Source organism: Macaca mulatta, chromosome 12, assembly GCF_049350105.2.
Source record: "Macaca mulatta isolate MMU2019108-1 chromosome 12, T2T-MMU8v2.0, whole genome shotgun sequence".
Taxonomy (NCBI): domain Eukaryota; kingdom Metazoa; phylum Chordata; class Mammalia; order Primates; family Cercopithecidae; genus Macaca; species Macaca mulatta.
In genome coordinates this window covers 27,577,688-27,604,622 of record NC_133417.1, presented here as the reverse complement: position 1 = coordinate 27,604,622, position 26,935 = coordinate 27,577,688, and the positions used below count along the sequence as shown (strand labels likewise).

General features: G+C 37.0%; 1 protein-coding gene across 1 annotated transcript in view; it reads left to right on the top strand.

Moving 5' to 3' along the window:
* Window positions 1–26,935, top strand: part of DARS1 (aspartyl-tRNA synthetase 1) — an 82,604-nt gene that overhangs the window by 1,558 nt on the left and 54,111 nt on the right. Inside the window, exons 2-4 of the mRNA XM_015110010.3 lie at window positions 607–664; window positions 4,752–4,844; window positions 22,575–22,677. Coding sequence (XP_014965496.1) covers window positions 607–664; window positions 4,752–4,844; window positions 22,575–22,677 — 254 coding nt within the window. The remainder of the gene's footprint in view (window positions 1–606; window positions 665–4,751; window positions 4,845–22,574; window positions 22,678–26,935) is intronic.

The following is a 26,935-nucleotide window of genomic DNA, read 5'->3' as shown; positions in this document are numbered from 1 at the left end:
GGATATATTGTCAGTGTCAAACCCCTGTAACCTGGTATCCTGAAGCTGGTTTTTAGAAACAGGAAACTAGTGAATTTTTTGATGATGTTTTACAAAAGGAAAAGTTGTAGTTAGCTTATACTGAGCATCTCCAGTTTCTAAAAACTGTGGACATCTGGTGCTCAGAAAGCTTACCCAAAACGTTGGTTCTCTTTGAACATTTCTTCCTGTAATAGGAAGTTAATAAAACTGTGGTACTTCATCCTACTCCCTTCACCGGAAATTTATGTCCCTGCTTTGAAGTAGTTTCATCTTTTTGAAGAAGGTAGTTAAGATGTGTTGTACATATGTGTAAATTTTATCTTACAATGTTATTAAGTATGATAAATCCATCTAGGAGTGGTGATCTTCAAAACAAACTAACCAGAAACTAAGTACTTTTCTGTTTTCTATAGAGTACATATGTAAATAAATGACAGATTTCCACATTATAGAACTACTGACTTTCTGAATTAATAGAATGATCCTGAAAGTTAAATTCATTGTTACATTCTATTATTTGCATTTGTGTGTTTACTGTGCTCTTAGTGTTTACATAAAAAGTCATGATGCAAAAATTTTTTGTAGGATTACGCTAAAGAGAGATATGGAATATCTTCAATGATACAATCACAAGAAAAACCAGGTTAGTAGCTATGTGACAATAAATAAAGCTTTTTGCTGTCTAATTCCGGGAAAGCTCTTCATGAAGTTTTAAGTAAGGTTGGCATAAATCTGAAGGTATAATTCTGAAAAGCTTAAATGCCATTAATAATCCAAGTAGATGTCAACCCTGTGTAAACATTGTCAGTTTAGGGTTCCAACTCTAGAAAAGGAAAAAAAATGTTAGGGTTCCAACTCTAGAAAAGGAAAAAAAAGTGTTGTAGGTTAAATGGTATGTTTTAAATGGTAGATTATATTTTTTAAATATTCCTAAATGATTAGGTAAGATTCAGCCGTTGTCTAGGAGATAGGAGAGTGGCCAATAATAACTGCCTTCATCACATGTATCCTTTTTGCATGCTTTAATATTACTTCCCCTAACCCCCACAACTTTACTTCTCTGTTTTCAGCTATTATTTATTCCTATTTTGCTTGACTCTTCCCAAACATTTGTATTTTCACTTATTCTCTACAGCATCCTTGAAAACTAAGGAACCAAAGTTGAAAGATAAGAAACTTGACTTAAACATAATCTGCCGGACCTGGGATTAGAATCAAAGGCCATCTGACCCTAGAGTCCATGGGTCCTTCCATCTTACATCTTCTCTGGCTCCTATGGCAGTACTACGATTGGAGTTTTAAAGCCTCCACCCCCACTCCATTTTGTTTACTCTTAGCTTTAGTGTCTGGGAATGAAATTAATTATTCTTAGACCCCAGTCTATCTTTTCTCATAACCGCTCTTTTTTGTTAGTGTATGTTGGCATCTTTATTTTTCTTTTTTGTTTTGTTTTGTTTTGGAGACAGAGGCTGGCTCTATCTCCCAGGATGGAGTGCAGTGGCATGACCTCGGCTCACTTCAACCTCCGCCTCCCAAGTTCCTGCGATTCTTCTGCCGCAGCCTACTGAGAAGCTGGGACTACAGGCACATGCCACCACGCCTGGCTTATTTTTTGTATTTTAGTAGAAATGAGGTTTCACTATGTTGCCCAGGCTGATCTGGAACTCCTGAGCTCAGGCAATCCACCCATCTCAGCCTCCCAAAGTGCTAGAATTACATGTGTGAGCCACCGCGCCTGGCCTTATATTTCTTTGAAATTGACCTGATTCTTGTTTCTCTCAGACCTGTAGATTTTTTATTTATAAATGTTTGCCTTTCTTTTACTTCTATATTATATATGTAATTTCAGCAGATTTATCTTACTCAAGTATTTGGCCGTCTTTTTTCTTTTGGTAGACACTTCAAATTACGTCTCTCACTCCTTGGTGCGGTAATTGTAGACCTTTACATTCTTGCCCACTGGAAGCACTGCTTCCAATTTAGAGGGCTGCCTATGAATATTATGCTTTGGAAATAAAACACCTCTAGGTTAATTTTATTGTTATATTTGATTTACCACATGATCACAAAATCACTTTTCCTTCGCAACCTTGTTGGGAAAGAATACAATAAACGACCAAAATTCAGAGACTGAGTTGGGAGGATCACTTGAGCCCAGGAATTTGAAACTAGACTGGGAAACATAGTGAGACCCCGTCTTTACAGAAAATTTAAAAATTAGCTAGGAATGGTGGCACACACCTTTTATTCCAGCTGCTCAGGAGGCTGAGCCTCACTTGAGCCTGTGAGGTCAAGGCTGTGGTGTGCCACGATCACACCGCTGGACTCCAGCCTGGGCAACAGAGTGAGACCCTGTCTCAAAAACAAAAACAAAACAAAAAAAACCCCAAAATTGCTTAAAATCATTTCCAAAACATAAAGATGAAATAAAACAGTTGAGTACAAGTTGAGTATCCCTTAGCCAAAATGCTTGAGACCACAAAAGTGTTTTGTACTTAATTTTTTTTGAATTTTGGAATATTTGCATTGTATTTACCACTTGAGCATCCCTACTCTGAAAATCCAAAATCCTCCAATGAGCATCTCCTTTGAACATCATGTCAGCACTCAAAAAGTTTTGGATTTGGGAGCGTTTCAGGTTTTTGGGTTAGGAATGCTCAAACTACATAAAATAGACTATGAGCAGTAGAGTGTAGGGGATGACATTCCTCTGCCAGGGCAAACAGGAGGAGACACTTGAGACTTTGTTTTCAGGTTAGGTGTCTTTCTCAACTGTACTTCCTTGAGCTATAACACAAAGAACCTCACTGGAGTTTCAGTCTTTAACATAGGCCCAAAGCAGCCATTAACATAATTGCTGTGCCTCTTTTGCTTGCAAATCCACACTGTTGTGTTCTTCCACTTACCAATTCCCCCCAACCAGAGAGAAAGATAACCTATGTATGTAATATAGTTATAGTAATATAACAATAAAATTCTACCTTTGGTTTTACCTCTGCAAAAATCCCAATGCTTTGCTCAAGGTAGTTTCCTTTCTCATCTGCTTCCATTTCTCCACATTAATCACTTTGATGCCCATGGCTCTTGAAAGTGCAGTTTTCGAACTGAAATCCTGCTACCATTGCTTGTTGCCTGTTAGCCAATCACTGGTGTGAGTATGGCATGGGCTTCAGGCATGTTCGATGTATTAAAGGTTGAGAACCCCTATGCTAATTAATTGCCATGCCACAAGAAAGAGCCATTACCCTTTTTCTTTTCCAAAGTGCTATTACAGTTTTCCTAATTATCACATATCTCTTAGATTTATGCTTTTCTCTTTTGTTTGATTTTGAGTTGTGATTGCTTAGTTAGCCATTGCTTTTTCAGTCTTGGCATTTTCAAATCTGCCTTTTAAAAATCTTCTGCTGATGTGTCTGTCTTTTCTCTTTCACACTTTCTTTTGCCTGAGTTTACACAGCAGACTTGAAAGTTGGCTTAACTCATCAAGTCTATTGGCAGTGTTTTGCAGAAATCCTCTTATGATACCAGTGGCTTTAAAATTCCTCTTTCATTCTCTTTGCTTTTGGCTATGAGAACAATGTTATTTATTCTCCCGTAAATCAGATTCTCTCTGCAGCTGCATCTTTTCTTCAATAGGCAAATTATAAATACATTTAGACAAATTTGGTAAGACACACAGTATTTATACTATGACTTCATTTTATGTCTCAAAAGGTATTCTTGATATTGTAATGTCATGTCTATTGCTATGTTTAATTTAATACTTAAATAAATGTTTTTCTCTAATCAAATGATTGCATTTAGAAGAGTAGCAAAAATGATTGTTGAATGTTGCATTGTATACACATCTTTACATAATAGTTATTTTGTAGCTTTTTTCCTGTTTAGGAACTCTAGATGAATGTAGTATTTTGTTTAGTATTAGGAGCATAGTAGTTGGGGCTCCTTACAGCCAAAAGGCTCAATAGGAAAATGTATGAGATGACATCAAGCATGATTGGATCTTGGGGCTCAGGAAGCATCTGCAGGCCTTTCTGTCTCCACCTTTTGACTCTGTTTCCTTTAGGATATTGGTCTCCTTCTCAAATCCTGCATACGTAGCAGGAAAGGTGAAAGCTGCAACCCTGGGCCTGTACCATCTCAGCGCAGCAATCCCAGGAAAGAGAGCTTCATTCCCAGCATCGATATATTTAGTCCCAGAGAAAGACTTTGATTAGCTCAGTTAGAGTCACTGTGTCCTGGGAAATAGGATACTGAAACTGTCCAGACTTGGCAGAGACTAGCTGACTTAGGTACTGTGGCAGGCAGGCAAAAGTTCCATGTCCTAGGCAAGATAGGATGTGTTTGGCCTTATAAGTCATTGAAGTGTTCAGATTTGCATTTTGAAACTGACTTCGAAGGAGACTGAATTAGAAGGGGACACAGGGATTGCAGTTAGGAAGCTATTGCTATAGTTTATGCAGGAGATAATAGCTTGGTTTAGTATGGCGGCAGTGAAGATGGTAGAGAATTAGACGGATTTTAGAAATAAGTTTAGAAAGCACAGTTCACAAAACTTGAGGCAAATTGCATATGGAACTTGATAGAGAAGACAGCGTTGTCAAAGACTGAGAATTATTCAAGATGGTTCCGAGTACTTATGTTAGCTGTCAGAAATAATTATGATCTCTTTGTAAATTCTGAATTTAAAAATTATTTTACTATATAAAAATTGTTTACTGTTATTGCAGATCGAGTTTTGGTTCGGGTTAGAGACTTGACAATACAAAAAGCTGATGAAGTTGTTTGGGTCCGTGCAAGAGTTCATACAAGCAGAGCTAAAGGTAGGATTGATTTAATTATTAAAGCTCTTTCGGTAAGGACTCTGAATTTTTTGTCTCACATATTCCTGACAGACCAAAGTAAATCTTTAAAAACAAGACAAAAACATGTAACTGTTTTCTTTCTTAAAAGTCCCTGTGAAGTATTAACCCATGGTTAATCAATTTTAGATTCCTGTAAGACATCCTTACAAATAATTTGACCCTAAAGACTAACGAAATCGGCCGGGCGCGGTGGCTCAACCCTGTAATCCCAGCACTTTGGGAGGCCGAGATGGGCGGATCACGAGGTCAGGAGATCGAGACCATCCTGGCTAACACGGTGAAACCCCGTCTCTACTAAAAAATACAAAAAACTAGCCGGGCGCAGTGGCGGGCGCCTGTAGTCCCAACTACTCGGGAGGCTGAGGCAGGAGAATGGCGTGAACCCGGGAGGCGGAGCTTGCAGTGAGCTGAGATCCGGCCACTGCACTCCAGCCTGGGCGGCAGAGCGAGACTCCGTCTCAAAAAAAAAAAAAAAAAAAAAAAAGACTAACGAAATCTAAGACTTCAAGCTACTTTTCTAGCATCGCTCTAAAGTTTAATTATTTTCAGCTGGAGAAGGAGTAGCTAAAAAAAAATTGAAAAAAAGAAAAGTAAAGTTTTCATTATTTAAGTGAAGAGTGTTTTTGAGAAACTTCCCACTTGTTAATATTTTTATATTTGTAATTAGATGAGGAGAGAAGTGAGTGAACGATAAGACTGGGCAATTCAATACAGTAACCACTGATCACGTGCGGCTATTTACATTTAAATTCAATAATTCTATCACACTAGCTGTATTTCAAGAGCTTAATGACCACATGTGGCTAACGGCTCCCATTTTGGACAGACAGCACAAATACAGAATATTCTCATCATGGAAAGTTCTTTCAGACAGTGCTAAAAATTTAGCCTCAACAACAGAGAAGAAACATTAGGATCATTTAGACAGACCTCTGTTTCTTATAGAAAATTGGCCTACTATAGTGTTCAGAATTGTCTAGAAATATCAGTTGACACATTAGTTTATAACTTTATACTTTTCATACTTTTTCACATTTGATCTTCCCTACAAGTTGTGAAGTAGGCAGAACAAACATTCCTGTTATAAATGAGGAAACAGGTTCAAAATGAAGCTACTTACCCAAAGTCTCATAGTAATTGGTGGAATATAAACAGAAGCTAGAAGCTTTCTAAGACACCTCCGTCTCCTTAGCAGAGTTCTTTGCTTCTATAGTATTTAATATGTCCCATGATACAGCATTTTTTATTGTGTTTTATAATATTTTTTATTGTAGATTTAAAACATGCCCATCTTTTTAAAAATTCTACTTTGCCTCTATAGTATTTAATATGTCTCATGATTATAGCATTTCTTTTCTTTTTTCTTTTTTTTTTTTTGAGACGGAGTCTTGCTCTGTCACCCAGGCTAGAGTGCCGTGGTACAATCTCGGCTCACTGCAACCTCCGCCTCCAGGGTTTGAGTAATTCTCCTGTCTCAGCCTCCCAAGTAGCTGGGATTACAGGCATGCGGCACCATGCTGGCAAATCTTTGTATTTTTAGTAGAGACAGGGTTTCACCATGCTGGCCAGGCTGATCTTGAACTCCCAACCTCTGGAGATCCTCCCACCTTGGCCTCCCAAAGTGCTGGGATTACAGGCATGAGTCACCACGCCCAGCCAATAGAGCATTTCTTAATTGTGTTTTATAATATTTTTTATTGTAGAATTAATACATGCCCATTATTTTTAAAATTCCAGCACTTTATACATATATTTCACTCTTAGGGCCACCACTGTTAAGAGTTTGTCTATTCTTTCAATATCCTCCCCTGATCAATACTGATGGACTTTGAGAAGAGTACTGGTGGAGTTTTAAATTTTCAAATAATGTTGATTTGCCTTCCTGAAAGGTTGGGCCACTTATTCTGCCAATAGTCACATTGTATTATAATCCTTCATTTACTCATCTCTCTCCCGTTATACTGGGAGCCTTTGTTCTGTCCAAATTGGGCACTTTGTTTCCTAAACATAGTAATTTAACAAATTAAAAGATAGAATGCATGCTACAAGTAAGCCTGAACCAAGACTATTTCCCTTCATACCCATCCCTTTATTTTACGACTGCCATGTCTCTTTCTTCTCAGCACTTAAAACACGTGAGTGAGTGATACTTCCCAGTGGTTATGAACAAGACCTTTTCAGTGAGACAGATCTGTGTTTGAATCCTGGATTTGTGCTTGCAATCTGTTCAGGCAAATTGCATAACCTTTCCAATCCTCAGTGTCTTCTCTTAAAACAAGTATATATTAATACCTGGCTTATAAGATGTTATGTAGTAATGTTTTATAAAGTATTTAGCTCTATGCTTGGTGCAGTGTAAGCCTTCAATAATTGAGTCATGTTAATGAGCATGACAGTTACTTGCCTTCCATTGTAGTTTTTTATGTGTCTTATTTCCTGTTGTCAGCTCTTAGAAGGTGCTACTGCTTATTTTCTTGCTTCGTTTGGTACACAACACATAATAAGAAACCTACCGAATAATAGATGAATAAAATAGATGTTTTATACACAAATAATAGAGCATTGTCTTCTGGGTCTTATTCTTGCTGTCCAGTAGCTTGCTCTAATTGAGATCAGCACGTAAGTAGGAAACGTCACAGAAGTGAAAAAATATACAGGTTGAGTCCCTTATCCGGAATACTTCGGACTGGAAGTGTTTTGGATTTTTGATTTTTTTGTTTTTTTGTTTTTTTTTGGAATATCTGCATTACTGGCTGAGCATCCCAAATCTGAAATCTAAAATGCTCCAATAAACATTTATTTTGAGGGTCATGTTGGCATTCAAAAAGGTTTTGGATTTCGAAACATTGCAGATTTTCAGATTTGAGAATGTTCTTCCTGTACCATCTGCTAGTGGTTTTTTTTTTTTTCCATTTGTGACAAATTATTTCAGTCTCTTAATTGATAGTGCCTCCTGCCTTAAAACCCGAAACAAATTGCAAGGTGTAAGGACTTTATTGATGATACGAGCTAATGATGGTGGGCGGATAGGGAGAGTTTATGAGTGTCAATGTTATGAAGAGACTGAAAGGTTTAAAACTTTCTTAAGAGTTTTTAATTTAGGAATTTCATAGCACTTTTTATTTGTGTATTAACTGTTATTCTGTCTCAAAAAAATAAATTATTTATGGGTATTGGGGAATTTTGGAGGGGCTAAATGGAAATAACCTTTTTCCTTTTAACTGAAAACTAATGCACTATTTTAAAACTCAAACAGCACAAAAACTAAAGAATAAAGCAGAAACTGTAATTCACTTGTTCTCCCTAGGGAATAAAACACTGCGAAAGTTTGAAATGATAGAAATTGCTTTAAACAAAAATTGATACTTTTTCTTTTACAAAAATGAGTTCATATGCTATATCAGTATTTTATGTAGCTCTACATGATCATTTACAATATTTTTAATTTGCAAAATAGAAAAATTTGTTCTAGATTATAAAAGTAATCATTTTTTGTAAAATACTCAAGCATTATAGAATTAAATCAGGTATAAAGTGGAAAACTGACTGTAATCCTTCTTTGCAGATTTGTGGGGTTTTTTTGGTTTGTTTGTTTGAGGTGGAGTCTCGCCCTGTCACTCAGGCTGGAGTGCAGTGAGGCAATCTCAGCTCATTGGAACCTTCACCTCCTGGGTTGAAGTGATTCTCGTGCCTCAGCCTCCCAAGTAGCTGGGATTACAGGCACCTGCCACCACATCCAGCTAATTTTTATATTTCTAGTAGAGATGGGTTTTGTTTTTTTGTGTGTTTTTTTTGAGTCAGGGTCTTGTTCTGTCACCCAGGCTGCAGTACAGTGGTGTGATCTCTGCAACCTCCACCTCCTGGTGTCCAGAGATTCTCATGCCTCAGCCTCCCAATTAGCTAGTACTACAGGCAGGCGCCACCATGCCCAGCTGATTTTTGTAGTTTTAGTAGAGATGAGGGTCTCACCATGTTGGCCAGGGTGGTCTCAAACTCCTGACCTCAGGTGATCTGCCTACCTCCCAAAGTGCTGGGATTACAGGCTTCAGGCACCGTGCCCAGCCTCAGATTTGTTTTTATGGGGAAGTTGAGGGTCAGTATGAGTGTATATGTGTGTTTGAACTAAAATTTTTATAATAATCTGTATTATTTTAAAACCTGCACTTGTCTTTATCTTTTGGACATCTTTTCATGTCTGTGCGTGTAGTACTGCTGCATCATTGTTTTTTAATGGTTTCACAGTATTCCATAGTATGGCTATATTTATTTACTTATATTTTTCCCATTTGTGTAAAGTTCAGGTTTATCCATTGTTGCTTTAATTTGTGTTTCACTCATTGGTTAGATTAAACTTCTTTTCCTGATATGTTAACTATTTTGAACTTCTTTTGTATATTGTTTGTTCTTGTCCTGTTTGTATTTTTATTAAAAAAGAACAAATAATTTTCTCCAAGTCTGTTTGCATTTCAGTTTTTTGAGGGGAAGAGAGGCATTACAACTAATGATCATTATGTCATTTTCTTTCAGATGTTTGTATCTTATTTCTTGTTGTTTCTCCTTGCAATACTAGTAGGTTCTCTAGTACTTCAGGGATTCATACAATGAAGAATTTTTGAAAGAGTGGAAATTCAAGTTCTAAATGAATTATTTTGACTTTAGGGTTCTACATAAAATGTCATCAGAAAATAAATGGCAAAGTTTTAAAAAGTAGATTAAAAGTAGTTATTTTCTCATCCACGTTTTCTGTTTGTCAGTAGGAGATGTTGAATTTTACTAGAACTTTTTCTAGAATTTCTTCCCTTCAAAATATAATTGTGTTATTTAGTGTATATGTAGAGAGGTTCATTATACTATTCACTCTGCTTTTGTGTTTGTTGGAAATTTTCTGTGTAATAAAATAAATTTTAATGTAGTTGATCCTCATTATTCGTGGATTGTGTATTTGCAAATTCACCTACTGGCTAAAATGTATTTATAACCCCAGTGTGAACACTTGTGGCACTTCTGTGGTCATTCTCGGTCATGCCAGACGTGTATGTGTGCAGAGCGGCAGAATATTTGCATCATCCAGTACACACATTCCCAATTAAAGTCAAACACAGTAATGCTCTGCCTTCTTGTTTCAGCTCTCATACTGTAAACAAGCGTCCCTTTCACAGTCTGTTTAATGCCACATTTATGCCTTTTTAAAAAGACTTTTAAAAAATGTATGTGGGTACATAGTAGGTGTATATATTTATGAGATACATGAAATATTTTGAAACAGGCATGCAATGTGTAATAATCACATCATAGAAAATTGGGTATTCATCCCCTCAAGCATTTATTCTTTGTGTTACATACAATCCAGTTATATTCTTTTAGTCATTTTTATTTTTTTAATTTTATTTATTTATTTATTTGGGACAAGGTCTGGCTCTATGGCCCAGGCTGGAGTGCAGCTGTGTGATCTCCACTCACTGCACCTCTGACTCCCAGACTCAAGCCATCCTCCCACAGCCTCCTGAGTAGCTGGGACTACAGGCACATGTTACCACGCCTGGCTAATTTTTTTTTTTTCTTTTTTGTAAAGATGAGGTTTTGCCATGTTGCCCAGGCTGGTCTGAAACTCATGAGCTCAAGCAATCCATCCACCTCGGCCTCCCAAACTGCTTGGATTACAACTATGAGCCACCACAACAGTCAGTCATTCTTTTAGTTATTTTTAAATGCACAATTATTATTGGCCATAGTCCCTCTGTTCTGCTATCAAATACTAGGTCTTATTCATTTTTTTTTTTTTTTGGTACCCATTAATATCCCCAGGACCCCCCACCTTCAACCCCTATTACCCTTCCCAGCCTCTGGTAACTATCTTTCTGTTCTCTATCTCCATGAGTTCAATTGTTTTGATTTTTAGATTCCACAAATAAGTGAGAATATGTGATTTTGGTCTTTCTGTGCCTGGCTTATTTCACTTAAAATGACCTCTAGTTCCATCCATGTTGTTGCAGATGTTAGGATCTCATTCTTTTTTATGGCTGAATAGTACTCCATTTTGAATATGTACCACATTTTCTTTATCAATTCATCTGTTGATGGATACTTAGGTTGCTTCCAAATCTTGGCTGTTGTGAACGGTGCTGCAGTAAACATGAGAGTGCAGGTATCTCTTCGATACACTGATTTCCTTTCTTTTGGGTATGTACCCAACAGTGCGATTGCTGGATCATGTGGTAACTCTATTTGTAGTTTTTTGAGGAACCTCCAAACTGTTCTACATAGTGATTGTACTAATTTACATTCCCGCCAGCAGTGTACCAGGGTTCTCCTTCCTCCACATCCTCACCAGCATTTGTTATTTGACTTTTTGATGTAAGCCTTTTTAACTAGAGGGAGATGATACCTCATTGTAGTTTTAATTTGCATTCCTCTGAAGATCAGTGGTGATGAGCACTTTTTCAGATGCCTGTTTGCCATTTGTATGTCTTCTTTTCAGAAATGTCTAAATCTTTTGCCCATTTTTAAATTGTATTAGATTTTTTTCCTATAGAGTTGCTTGAGCACCTTATGTATGCTAGTTAGTAATTCCTCATCAGATGGGTAGTTTGTAAATACTTTCTCCCATTCTGTGGGTTGTCTCTTCACTTTGTTGATTGTTACCTTTACTGTGCAGAAGCTTTTTAACTTGATATGATCCTTTACTGTGCAGAAGCTTTTTAACTTGATATGATCCCATTTGTCCATTTCTATTTCAGTTACCTGTGCTTGTGGAGTATTACTCGAGAAATTTTTGCCCAGACCAGTGTCCTAGAGAGTTTCCCCAATGTTTTATTGTAGTAGTTTTGTAGTTTGAAGTCTTAGATTTAAGTCTTCAATTCATTGTGATTTGATTTTTATATAAGGTAAGAGATGAGACCAAGTTTTAGTCTTTTGTATATGGATATCCAGTTTTCCCAGTTTTCTCTTCTGTTTATTGAAAAGACTGTATTTTCCCCAATGTGTGTTTTTGACACCTTTGTCAAAAATGAGTTTACTGTAGATGTGTGGATCTGCTTCTGAACTCTCTGTTCTGTTCCACTGGTCTGTGTGTCTGTTTTTTTGCTAGTACCGTGTTGTTTTTGGTTACTATAGCTCTGTAGTATAATTTGAAGTTAAGTAGTGTGATTCCTCCAGTTTTATTATTTTTGCTCAGCATAGTTTTGGCTATTCTAGGTCTTTTGTGATTCCATGTAAATTTTACGATTTTGTTTTTCTATTTCTGTGGAGAATATCTTTGGCATTTTGATAGGGATTGCACTGAATATGTAGATTACTTTTAGTTGTATGGACATTTTAGCAATATTGATTCTTTCAATCCATGAACATGGAATATCTTTCCATTTTTTGTGTTTCCTCTTCAATGTCTTTCAATAGTGTTCCATAGTTTTTAGAGATCTTTCACTTCTTTGGTTAATTCCTAGGTATTTAATTTTATTTATGGTTATTGTATCTGGACTTTTTAAAATTTCTTTCTCACATTGTTCACTATTGGCGTATAAAAATGCTACTGACGGCCGGGCGCGGTGGCTCAAGCCTGTAATCCCAGCACTTTGGGAGGCCGAGACGGGCGGATCACGAGGTCAGGAGATCGAGACCATCCTGGCTAACACGGTGAAACCCCATCTCTACTAAAAAATACAAAAAACTAGCCGGGCGAAGTGGCGGGCGCCTGTGGTCCCAGCTACTCGGGAGGCTGAGGCAGGAGAATGGCGTAAACCCGGGAGGCAGAGCTTGCAGTGAGCTGAGATCCGGCCACTGCACTCCAGCCTGGGCGACAGAGCCAGACTCAGTCTCAAAAAAAAAAAAAAAAAATGCTACTGACATTTATATGTTGATTTTGTATCCTTCAACTTTACTGATTACTGAATTTATCAGTTTTGATAGGTTTTGCTGGAGTCTTTAGGTTTTTCCAAATATAAGATCATATCCACAAAAGATAATTTTACTTCTTCCATTCCAATTTGGATACCCTTTGTTTCTTTCTCTTATCTGATTGCTCTAAGATTTCTAGTCCTGTGTTGAATAACAGTGGTGAAAGTGGGCATCCTTGTCGTATTCCAGATCTAAGAGAAAAGGATTTCAGTTTTTCCCCATTCAGCACAATACTAGCTGTGTGCCTGTCTTATATGGCTTTTAATATGTTGAGGTATGTTCCTTCTATGCCCAGTTTTTTGGGGGTTTTTATCATGAAGGGATTTGAACTTTTTCAACTGCTTTTTTAGCATCAGTTGGAAATGATCATATGGTTTTTGTCCTTCATCCTATTGATATGATGTATTACACTGATTGATTTGTATATGTTGAACGTCCTTACATCCCTGAGATAAATCCCACTTGGTCATAATGAATGATCTTTTTAATGTATTGTTGAATTTGGTTTGCTAGTATTTTGTTGAGGATTTTCGCATCAGTATTTATCAGAGATAGTGGTCTGTAGTTTTCTTTTTCTGATGTGTTTTTGGTTTTGGTGCCAGTGTAATACTGGCCTCTTAAAATTAGTTAAGAAGTATTTTCTCTTCCTGTGTTTTTTGCAACAGTTTGAGTAGGATTGGTGTGAGTCCTTTAAATGTTTAGTAGAATTCAGCAGTAAAACCATCAGGTCCTGGGCTTTTCTTTATTGGGAGACTTTTTATTACAGCTTTAATCTTGTTATTTGTTACTGGTCTGCTCAGGTTTTGGATTTCTTCATGGTTCAATCTTGGTAGGTTGTATGTGTCTAGAAATGTCCATTTCTTCTAGATTTTCCGACTTATTGGCATATAGTTGCTCATAGTAGCCACTAATAATCTTTTGGATTTCTGTGATATCAGTTGTAATGTCTCCTTTTTCATCTCAGTTTTATTTATTTAGATCTTTTCTCTTTTTTCCTTAGTCTGGGTAAATGCTTGTCAGTTTTGTTTATCTTTTCAAAAACCCAGCTTTTTGTTTCATTGATCTTTTATATTGTTTCCTTCATTTCAAATTCATTTATTTCTGCTGTGATCTTTATTATTTCTTCTCCTAATTTTGGGTTCAGTTTACACTTTTCTAGTTCTTTAAGATGCATTGTTAGGTTATTTGAGGTTCTTTTTTTAGGTAGATACTTATAGGTATAATTTTCCTCTTAGTACTGCTTTCACTGTGTTCCATATGTTTTGGCATGTTGTTTCCATTATGATTTGTTTCAAGAAATTTTTTGATTTCCTCAGTTTCTTCATTGACCCACTGGTCATCCCAGAGCATATTGTTTAATTTTAATGTTCTGTGTTTATGTAGTTTCCAGAATTTCTCATTATCGATTTGTAGTGTTATTCCATTGTAGTCCACGAAGATGCTTAATGGGCTCTGTTTGTCTGTTTGTTTGTTTGTTTGTTTGTTTGTTTGAGACGTGATCTCACTGTGTTACCCAGGCTAGAGTATAGTGGTTATTCACAGATGTGATTGTAGCGCACTGCAGCCTCCAAATCTTGGCCTCATACAATCCTCCCGTCTCACCCTCCCAAGTAGCTGGAACTATAGTCATGCACCACTGTGCCCAGCTTGCTTTTGCCTTTTAAAATGGCCCCCAAGTATGGTTCTCAAATGTTTCTAAAGTTGCAAGCACAAGAAGACTATGCTGTTCCCTTAAGGAGAAAATACCTGTGTTTAGATATGCTTTGTTTAGGCATGAATTACAGTGCCCTTGGCTATGAGTTGTGTTAATGACTCAGCAATACATATTAAGGTATCTTTAAACAGAAACACACACAAAAAAAGGTTATGTATTAATCAGTTGGCAAAAATGTTGTGACCATAAGCGTGAAGAAACCTAACCCTAAATTTCCTCAGGAGCAATGATTCGGTATGCCCTAATTCAGTATTGTGGCAGCTTTGTAGAACATAACTTCTATAAATAACGAGAATCAACTTTATGTAATTGTAGTGATTTACAATAATGTATTTTATAATGTTGAACTATTTTTATTTGGCAAAGATGCAAGTGACTTTTTTTAGTGTAGTGCTTGTTTAACTTACTTTTTGTGGAATTTTGCATCTATAATCTGGTTTTCATGATTTTTAACTGGAAAATCCTGTTTTTAAGTTATAATACTTATGTAAGTTACTCAAATAATACATTAATACTTTCACGTGAATCTTTAAAAGAATACAGAAATAATGATACTCCCTTTTTTCTTCTATACTACCTATCCTCTGCCCCAACCTTTTCTATTCATTCTTTTTTTATTATTCATTCTATTTGTTCAGTATCTTTCCAAATCTTTGTAATGTGTGTATGCACGCATACATACACACACACACAGTTTGTTTTATTTTGGGTGTGTGTATGTTTAATATGCCTTGTTATACTTTACGTATTATTTTTCAACTTTTAAAAATAATTAACTGTTTCTTGGAAACCCTTCCATGATAAGTAGTTATAGATCTACACGAGGTAGTATTTCTCCAAGATGCGTATGTAGAAATGAAATTGCTGGGCTAAAGGGCATGCATATGCATTTTTTAAATTTCTAATACTAGATCATCCTCCGAAGAGGTTGTATTCAAATATATTCCCGCAGGTATGTCACAGTACCACTTTCTCCACATCCTTGCTGCCATAGTTTCATTATTTTTCCCCTGCAAAACTCTTACTGAAACTTAATGCCAGTCAGACACAGTGGCTCACATGTGTAATCCCAGCACCTTTAGAGGCTGAGGCAGGCAGATCACTTGAACCCAGGAGTTCAAGACCAGCCTGGCCAACATGGTGAAACCCCATCTCTACTAAAAATACAAAAAATGGCCGGACATCATGGCGCACGCCTGTAATCCCAGCTACCCGGGAGGCTGAGGCATGAGAATCACTTGAACCCAGGAGGCAAAGGTTGCAGTGAGCTGAAATTGCACCACTGCGCTCCAGCCTGGACGACAGAGTGAGGCTCTGTCTCGAAAAAAAAAAGCTTAATCCCCAGTGTGGCATTGTTGAAAGGGGAGGCCTTTAAGAGGTGATTAGGTCATGAGGGCTCTCCCCCCGTGAATGGATTATCACAGGAGTGGCATTAGTGACTTTAAAAGGAGACCTAAACTAGCACACTCAGCTTCTCACCTTGATGCCCTCTGCCACCTTAGGACTCTGCAGAGTCCCCACCAGCAAGAAGGCACTTACAAGTTGTGTCCCTTCGACTTTGGACTTCCCAGCCTCCAGAACTTTAAAAAAAATAAGTTTGTTTCCGTATAAATTACCCAATTTCAGATATTCTGTTATAAGCAACAGAAAACGTACTGAGACACTTGTCAGTAGTGATTGTAAGTGTTTTTTATTTCTGCCAACGTAGATGATCTTTATTTGAATTTTTTGAAACAGAGACTTGCTGTTGCCCAGGCTGGAGTGCAGTGGTTTGACATCAGCTCACTGCAACCTCTACCTGCTGGGTTCAAGCGATTCTCTTGCCTTAGCCTCCCAAGTAGACTACAGGTGTGCGCCACCACATCCAGCTAATTTTTATATTTTTAGTAGTGTCGGGGTTTCACCATGTTGGCCATGCATGCTGGTCTTGAACTCCTGACCCACCTTGGCCTTCCAAAGTGCTGGGATTACAGATGTGAGCCACTGCCCCTGGCCATAGATTGTCTTTAAGAATAGAATCTTGTGCTCTGAATTTGCAAAAACCCTGATTGCTAGTACCCTCTTCTTCCTATATCTTATGTACGAAAAATCATATCAATAAATATGACTTACTTGGGATCGTTTGTGTGCTTTAACCCCAGGAGTAATAACATTAAAGCTGGGCTTGAAGGAGCAACTCATAGTGGCAATTTCCAATACAGCAAAGCCCTGAGAAACTATGAATAAGGAAATGGAAGTGTCAAAATCCTAGTGTCAAGAGTATGACAATTAGAATCCTGTAATGCAAAAATAAGAGTCTCTTCATATTTTTTTTTAAAAAGCCTGTATATTTTTTCCTTAAGGGCAGCGTTTCAGACATTTTTTAAAATAGAAATCGGATTTCTTATAGTAGGTTTATATATAACATCCCTAAAGTGAAGTGTTTTAAATAGGAGCAATGATAAATTTCTTACCTTAATGATATGCTTAAAATTAGTGTTTTTCAAGCGTGAAACATATGAGCTTAAGTCTGCATATTGAAAGAGTAATTGGAATGTCTGTCGTTCCTTTCAAGTTTTACACATACCACGTGGAAGGCACCGGCACAAAATAATTATTTCGACACTATTCTTGCTAAAAACTTATACTTCCAAAATAACTTCAACTTAAATCTATGCAGGAACTTTTCAGGGGAAATAATAAGTAGAAAAAACTTTAGAATGTTTAGATCTTTGTTGTTTTAATCCCTAATTGATTAATACAAATGATGAAGGAAAATATTAATGTTGGATATTAGGAAGTTAAGGTACATTATCTAAATAATGAATCCAGGGGGCTTAGCAAGCTAAAAGTCAGCAATCAAAATGCAGCACAAAGTTTTAAGTGTTAAGAATTTGAATTTAAAATATCAAAAGATAGACCAGGCCTGTAATCCCAACACTTTGGGAGGCTGAGGCAGGTGGATCACTTGAAGTCAGGAGTTCGAGACCAGCCTCGCCAACATGGGGAAACTCCATCTCTATTTAAAAAATTAAAAATTAGGCATAGTGGTGCATGCTTGTAATCCCAACTACTCAGGAGACTGAGGCAGGAGAATCCCTTGAACCCAGGAGGCAGAGGTTGCAGTGAGCTGAGATTGTGCCATTACTTTCCAGCCTGGACAACAGAGCAAGACTCTTGTCTCAACGAAACAAAAACAAAATATCAAAAGATAGTTTGTTCAGCTGTTTTGAACACTGACTTTTCTATAAACTGTCTTTTGTGTTGGAAAGTTCCAAGAAGAAAGATGAATAATATTTAGCAGTTGATTAATCTGCCCTCTAAAGTTCATGTACCAGCTTTTGAAGTGAGAACTTTTTACTAAACCGAGGAATTATGTATTTGCTTCTTAAAATAAAAAGTAATGTATGGGTATGGTAAAAATAAAAATCCCAGTAGTAGAAAAACATACGGAAGTAGAGGTCTCACAATTCTATCTCCTCCATCTCACAACAGTCTGTTCCCTGAAAAATAGCTGCTGTTTTTTCTTGTGTGTTCTTGCAGGAAAAAAATATATACATTTACAGACATGACCATATTTTTTGTTTTTTTAATTTGCACTAAAAGGAACATGTACACACTGCTCCTGTGTATCTCTCAGCATGTGGAAGGCAGTGCCTCGTAAAACATGGAACTAAGGTAATCATGCAGTACAGTGTGTCACCAACCAGAGCCAAAGAAAGAACCATTTTGTTTCCTAATACACGACAAGAACTTGGTCTCAAAAGTACTTCATAGAGAAATAGTCTGAGTGGACAGTTCTATTTACCAGGAAGCCAGTACTGACTGTTTTCTTGAGTCCTTTAAAGATCATTTTAAGTGGACCATTAAGGTTCTTGTATTTGAAAGTGCTTTGAACATAGAAAGCTTGGGGACCATAGCATTAGTCACAAGTAGTTCCATTTCAATTTCCTTAACATATATTATGTATTTATTGAGTCAAAGATAACGCTTTTAAGCCTTTTAATGCTTATTGCCAAATTGGTCTGCAGAAGCATTACGCAAGTTTACCCTGCCTTTGGCAAGTTATAAAGGAACAATTTTACCGTTTTAATTCTCCCAAGCATTGCGTAATACTCGATTTTATATTTTGTATTTTTTTAATCTTTGCTCATTTGAGAGGTAATCTGTTGTTGTTTGCTTCAACTTGCATTACTTTCATTACCAGTAACATTTTTTCCTTATACTGTATTTACTTACTATGGTTTTCTTCTTTTTCCTTCAGATTATCTGTTTTGGTCTATTGTCTGTTTATCTATTGGGATCTCAGTGTTCTTTTCTCAGAAATCTTTAAGATCCTTATGTATTAAAAAGATTAACTTATATAGGTTATATGTCGTTCAGCACTTTTTTTTCTCAGTGTTATTGTTCCTTTGATTTATTTTTGTATATAAATGTTTTTTCATTCTTAAACTTAGGAAGTTCTCCCTTCCTCCATGTTATAGTTTAATATTCAGTTCCATTTTTTACTCAGTTTTTGTATTTGTTGGGGTGTTTATTTAAATTTTATAATCTCCTGAATTCTGTTTAGAATTAGGATCTCCTTTATCTAATAGGGTCTATTATCAATTTTTTCTTATGTTCTATTGATCTGGTTGTTTTTTGTACTGGCACACTTTTACATACTATATAGGTTTTTATAAAATAATTTCCTCATAGATTGGTCTCTCTACTTCATTCCCTTCCTCCCCCATCTGTTGCCTTTTTTTAATAAGAAAAAAATAATTTTTAGAATTAAATCTAACAAGCACAGTAGACATTTAAAGGGTATAGTGAACATTCTTCACTTCACTTTTTTTTTTTTTTTTGGAGCTGGAGTCTTGCTCTGTCACCCAGGCTGGAGTGCAGTGACACAATCTCAGCTCATTGCAACCTCCGCCTCCTGGGTTCAAGCAATTCTCCAGCCTCAACCTCCCAAGTGGCTGGGATTACAGGCACCTGCCACCACGCCCAGCTAATTTTTATATTTTTAGTAGAGATGGGGTTTCACCACATTGGCTAACCTAGTCTCGAACTCCTGACCTCAAGTGATCTGCCCACCTTAGCCTCCCAAAGTGCTGAGATTACAGGCGTGAGCCACTGTGACTGGCCTTCACTTATAACCATTGATTTCATTTCTATTCTCTAGCAGGCGTACAAATCTTAGGAGGTACGTTTGCTCCTATATTTAGCCGCCTAAAACTTCCCGAGTTCTACTTCCTGCTTGTGTTTAATTTTGAACTTGGCCAAAGTTCCTTTGCAGCCCTTCCCTTTCTTCTATACCTACCTCTGAGTATATAGTTCTCTTAAAAATTTCATATTCTGATTAGAAAAGTAGTGCATATTTATTGTAGAAAGTTCAGAAAATACAGAAAAATACAGGGACAGAACAGTTTCCTATAATTTCACCATTCATTGGTAGCCACATTTTGGTGGTTTTTTCCCCTATATGATCAATCTTATACTTCTTACACAAACAAAATTGGGATTACACATTACATATGGTTTTATCACTGTTTCCTCATGTAATAGTCTATCATGATTTTCTAACAAATATTTGTGTTTGTGTTCCCAGCGCCCTGCATAGTTTTTGTATATAGTCATCCAGCTGTGAAACAGGAATGATAATCAGTCATCAAATAAGTAGTCAGTGGTAGTGGTGTTACTAATAATAATCATTAAGGCCGGGCGTGGTGGCTCACACCTGTAATCCCAACACTTTGGGAGGCCGAGGAGGGTGGATCACCTGAGGTCAGGAGTTCGAGACCAGCCTGACTAATATGGTGAAACCCCATCTCTACGAAAAATAAAAAATTAGCCAGGTGTGGTGGCGGGCACTTGTAGTCCCAACTACTCAGGAGGCTGAGACAGGAGAATTGCTTGAACCCGGGAGGTGGAGGTTGCAGTGAGCTCACGCCTGTAATCCCAGCACTTTGGGAGGCTGAGGCAGGTGGATCACCTAAGGTCAGGAGTTCAAGACCAGCCTTGTCAACATGGTGAAACCACATCTCTACTAAAAATACAAAAATTAGCCAGACCTGGTGGTACGTGCCTATAATCCCAGCTACTCAGGAGGCTGAGGCAGGAGAATCGTTTGAACCCGGGAGGCAGAAGTTGCAGTGAGCTGAGGTTGCGTCATTGCACTCCAGCCTGGGCAACAAGAGCGAAACTCCGTCTCAAAAAAAAAAAAAAAAGTCATTAATAGTTAACATTAATTGGGCTCCATCTCAACTTTAAACATCTTATAAAATCCTCATGATTATGGGAGAAAACCCCAAGACTATTACAATCTCTATTTTCCAGATGAAGAACTGAGATATAAAGTGGTTTAATAATTTTCCCACAGGCCCCTTCATAGGAAGTGATAGGATATGATACCAGACCTTTAGATTTCAAAGCCTTTCGGTTTTTTTTTCTACCAGACACTTAACACTAATTGTTACCCCCTAGTGCTGACCCGTAGTCTTTTCCTGTGCTCACCCTTTGTAAGTCCTTTAGAGTTCTCCATTCTTTCTCCAGGGTCTTTGTGTAGGCCTGAAATTCATCACTGGATGGCTTTGTGAGGCAGCTAGGTTGGTGCTGCTTCTGTCTGCACCGTTAGAGTAGCTAATACACTCTGACTAAATTGTGGCTTAGCCTAGCACTGTCGTATGCACATTATCTTCCATTTCACGGTAACATACTTTTCTAAGTGGGGTAACGTGTGGCTGTGATTTCAATAGTAGTTCCTAGGAAAATGTTATTTTTATTCATCTGCAAGTTTCTCTGTGGTCATAACCTTTGTCCATCCAGTATTTTTTAATTCTTTTGAATTTGTTTCATTAATACAACTTTGTTTTTTAGGATTTTACTTTGTGACTGGATCATCCTCCAAAGGAAAAGGGAAAATTAAGAGTGTTTTTTAGTGGTTAAAAACCTGCCAGTCATATATGACTCCAAAGTAAATAGATTATGTCTGTGTTGATACTTTGTTTGCAACCTGTCTTTTTTAACTTGTGACTGCTATCTGATTTGCATTTCAAAATACTGTATGTTGAAAGTAGTAACTGTAAGACTGCTTGTATTTTTGCTCTCCTTTTTCTTTCTTTCTTTTTTTTTGTTAAGGCCCATTCTAAATGTAAAAGATAATGCTCAGTTTAAAAAACAAAATCTTCTCTTGATGTTTTACAAGACAATCTGATGTGAAAAGTGGTCTTGGAGAGATTAACCCCTTTTTTATGAGGAAGTAATTTCCCAGAATTTGATCAGAGACTTAAGGGTCTGCTTTGGAGGAAAAGGGATGTCACAAGGAGACGTAATAAATGATATATATTATGAATAATGTTTTTCAGAAGGTTAAGAATAAGGAGTGACAGTTCTTTATAAAAGGAGGAGGAATAAAGAGGCCCAGGATATGTAAAAATAAAACTGGTTATAGGGCTTGAAGAAAATGATCTTTTATAGACAATGTAAGTTATTTGGAGTAAAAAAAAAAATGTGAGGCTCTTATAAAATATGAAGGACTAGGAAGACGATAAAGGAAAAATGAAGAACGTAGAACATGAAAGGTACTAGCCTGTCAATTTAAATGCTGTTTAAAATGCACTTTGGTAGGAAGAAACTCTGTAGATGGACCACCCCCATAGAGTGTTTGTGTCCTTGTTTTTAAGCACTATGTTAGCACTTTCATGGTTGCAGTATTGAGACTTCCATAGTAGTACAGTGCCTTTGCATGTAGAATATACTAATTATTGAATGAATGTTGAAAGTGATCTCAAGTTGCTTGAAATTTGTTTAATCAATGCAATGACAAAATAATTTTCTTGATTTAGAAGTTTTTTTGAAATTGGTGATTTGCCTGTGTTCTTATAACAAGTTAAAAGCATTTCTTGTTACTCATCATAGGAACTTGAGTTTCTTTAAGGGTTGTTAGTTGAGTGTGAGTATTTTGGCTGTGGAAGCCGAATGGATAGGATACACATGTGTGCGTGCCTGATGAGTGTAGTACATTTTGGCCCAGTTTTAAAGTAAAGAGCATTTTCCTTCTTTGTAAAACCTGAAGTTGTGTGTCCTTAATACATTTGTGTTCTTTCTGTCTTTTTTAGGGAAACAGTGCTTCTTAGTCCTACGTCAGCAGCAGTTTAATGTCCAGGCTCTTGTGGCGGTGGGAGACCATGCAAGCAAGCAGATGGTTAAATTTGCTGCCAAGTAAGTAAGCAATTATATCCTGTTGTCAGAATAAACAATGGTGGGAACGGAGACTCCCAGGGGTTTGGACCATTTTCATACATTAACATCAATGCTTCGTTTGTTTAAAAATGTAGTTATTTAAATTGTCAGTTCAGTGTTGCTGAATACATTAAACTTACAAAAGAGAAAATATGGAGCACAGGCTTGAAATTCATTTGGAACTGCTGAAGCAGCACTCTCTACAGACAAGTCACATTTACTTTCAAGTAGAGTAACAAAAAGCCTGGCAGCCTCAACATAGCGGAGCAACTTTATTTTGTTGTGTTTGTTGAACTTCATTTCCTCCCTCCTTCCCTCCCTCCCTGCCTCCCCCAGTTTGAGATTTGCATATTGAGCAACAAGTTTTCTAACCAAAAAATAAAAGTATATAAAATAAAAGAATGTAGTTTGGCAAATGATTTCCTCCAGAAGGAAGTAAAACAAATGTGTTAAAACTTTTAGCTTTGACACCAAAAGGATTTAGGAGAAAAAAGGTAAAACTTACTTTTTCCTCCTGTAAAAGTCTGAGCTGTCTGGCCCAGAGTTCCCGTAGAAGCAGCACATTGTTTTGTTCAGCTTACAGGAGGCAGATATAGAGATAGAAGTGTGGTTGTGCGTGCAGTGGCTCTAAGGTGATGAGAGCTGTTTTACTTGGTAATGGTGATGTGGCTAATTTTGTTTCATGTTTTTTTCAATTTCATCAGAATTTTATTTCCATGATAATGATCTCAGAAAACATGGGAAAATGTATGGTCTTTATGTTTTAAGTAATAAAGTAATTTCATAGATGTAAGTGTTTTTTAACAAAGAATTCAATCAGAGTAAATGATATCTTTTTTCTACTTCTTTTTTAAATCTTTGCTCTTTAGATGCATGCTTTCTAAGATGAGTTAATACAGATGGAATTATGAATTTTAGAATTGGAAAGAAACTTAAAAATTACCTAATTCAATATCCTAATTTAGCTTTCAGCCCTCCCTGACCCTCTAGCACAATGTTACACATATAAAGGATGCTCAGCAGCTGGTTTTGATGTAGGTATTTATCAAAATCAGTTTCATTACATCATAGTAATACCTCTCAGGTTTCAGAACTTCAGTGCCATGAATTAAGTCATTGGTGAGATCAGTAGTATTTTAGTACTCCTAGTACAGTAGCCCCACCTCTCCCTATCTCCCTATCCTGCTGCCCAGAGATGACCACTATTCTTCTGCATGTGTCTTCTGGTAATTAGGTTTGCTTGTTTTGTCTCCTAGTTAGAGTGTGTGCTTGTGGGGTGCATTTGTCTTCCAGCCTTTTAAGGTTAGTGTGTATCCTGTGAAGTCAAACATAAATGAGCTTGGTCCCTAGAAATTTAATCTGCACAGAGAGCCTTCTATAAAAGAAAAAAAGATGGTCCTGGAAACTGCAGACATAGATCCTAAATTCTGTTAAATATACTGAAAAATACTGGAAAAAAGTCAACCTCAAATCAACAAACAACTTTTTTAGTTATCGTCTTTTGTATAATTATTTGGTTCTGAAAACTAATACATGAAGCTGACAGTTACATAGAGAATACATTTTTCCATTAAACTGCATTATAAGCTCAGTGTTATGTTCCTAAAGCTTCCAGTGGAAAAGCCTTTTCTAAATCCTACTTACCCATAATATTCAGTGAGAGGCATTCTACTGACAAGTGGACAGTTAATCCATGTGATGTGTTTAGAAGTAGACACATTTAAAGTACTCCACGAATAAGTTATTCTTATTATTTCAGGTCTTCTCAGAAACTCCTGGGGCTTGACTAAGTAACAGCAATTGACTATATCAAATGTCAACCATAGCTTAATAGCTAAAAAGGCTACTTTCAAATGGTCTCCCAGACAGAACTTAGTTCACTAATGCCCTCATAAAATTAAAGAACACCTTTTTATCATTATTTCAATAAGGGCTTTCATCCAATTGGGATGATATACGGGTGATCTTTCTTTTTTTTTTTTTGAGATGGAATTTCACTCTCGTTGCCCAGGCTGGAGTGCAATGGTGTGATCTCTGCTCACCGCAACCTCCACCTTCCAGGTTCAAGCAATTCTCCTGCCCCAGCCTCCCCAGTAGCTGGGATTACAGGCATGTGCCACCACGCCCAGCTACTTTTGTATTTTTGGTAGAGATGGGTTTTCTCCATGTTGGTCAGGCTGGTCTTGAACTCCTGACCTCAGGCGATCCACCCGCCTTGGCCGCCCAAAGTGCTGGGATTACAGGCATGAGCCACCACGCCCAGCCATGGGTGATCTTTCTTTTAGACAAGGGAAGAATATAGATAATTTAGCCTAGAGTTTGTAATTCCTGAAGTGGAACTCCATAAAGATCTAGATGCAGTTCAGGCTTAACAACTAAATTGTGACTTGAATTTTTTTTTTTAAGCAAAGAACATGTAGCTATTTTTAGTCCTTTTAAAAAATGGACTTTATATAAAGTAGCAATGTGTGGGAAAAGGTTGAGCTGTTGCAAATTATAAACCTTGTCACTGGTTATATGTAAGTGAATGGAGCCAATTTTATACAATAGATTCAACATGTGGTACATAGATAACAGTTATTAAACTTTTGGCACTAGTATGTTAAGGAATCAAGCCTGAGTAATTACCAGTAGGTGAGTTAATGGCTTTTGCTATCTTGTGAAAAAGGGAAATTCTTATGGCAAAGACTCGTTGGCAAAAGATGAGTTTTTAGGTTTTGTAGTTGGTTAAGATAATTTTCTTAGGAACATGATTTTATGTTCCAGATGGGTCATTTTGTCCTTTCTGTGTGATGTAACCCGTACTTCTAAGATAGTTCAGAAATCCTGATCCTTGATAAGAGAAGTCCACTTTTAGACTTCAACAAGAACTTTTTAGAACTTTTTTTAGGGAAAAGATGTATGGAGATTTTCTTCGTCTTTTAACTTCCTTTTCCTAAAAATTGTTACTGTGTTTTTTCTAAAATGGGTATGCATTACTCCATTGTGAAAGCAAAAATTAAGATAGCTTTCATACATTTATCTTTGAGGTCACTTGTTTAGGCAGTACCGTTTGGTGAACTGATACTTATAAAAACAAAAATCTAAGGTGTAAGGTTATTATTGAATCATAAAGAGCAATAAAAAGAAATTCCTCTATTTGTTATTAACAGATTAAAAGGAGGAAATTTTATAACCCGCTGTGGTCTAACTATATTCACTGTGGTTATTATTATTGTTATTCACTAACTATATTCATTATTGTTGTACCAAACTGAAGAAACTTTAAGTTCACTTGGACTTTCTGTGTTTTGTTGTTGTTGTTTTGAGATGGAGTTTGGCTCTTGTTGCCCAGGCTGGAGTGCAGTGGCGCGGTCTCACGTCATTGCAACCTCCGTTTCCCAGGTTCAAGTGATTCTCCTGCCTCAGCCTCGTAACTGGGATTACAGGTTCCAGCCACCACACCCGGCTTATTTTTTGTGTTTTTAGTAGAGACGGGATTTCACCATGTTCGTTGGTCTCGAACTGGTCTTGAACTCCTGACCTCAGGTGGGATCCACCCGCCTCAACCTCCCAAAGTGTTGGGATTACAGGCGTGACTTTCTGTGTTTTTAAGCATGGAAGATAATTGAATTTTCTGATATGATACCAGAAGGACAGCAGTACTAAAATTTCTAAAACATTTGAGAGTAAAGTCTTATGTCTGTCTGTCCACATGAGATTTTAAAGATATTTGGCTTCAATTTTTTTGTCTCCCTTTAGTGTTCTTTGTATTTTCTGCCATGTTATTTGGTTTAGGACAAAGTAGTCCAGTCATTTATTAAACTAATATTTATTGAAGGATACATGCCCTTTTTGCTCCCTCTTTAAGTCCACACTTGCCAGAAGTTTTATTTTCAGTGCTAGTTTATCTAAAATCTGTAATGGCTTCCTACTTCCAACCATGTCCAAGATTCATTCCACCTGGTGTTTCCCTCCCTACAGTGTTATTTCCCACTGCTTCCCAGTACGCACCCTTCAGATGGGCAGACATTCCATGCCTGCAGTGACCTCTCTTCACTTCTCATTTTAAAGGCATTGGCTTTATTCATTAATCTTCATTCTTTGTCATTTAGCTTAACCCCATATCCATCAGGATCCTCATTGTTTGGTTTCTCCGTTCGTTTCTTAGGGATCCACATATGTATTCTTAGGAGACTGAGAATATATGTATTTACATGTATGTATTATATATATTTAAATTTTTAGTATATATTTT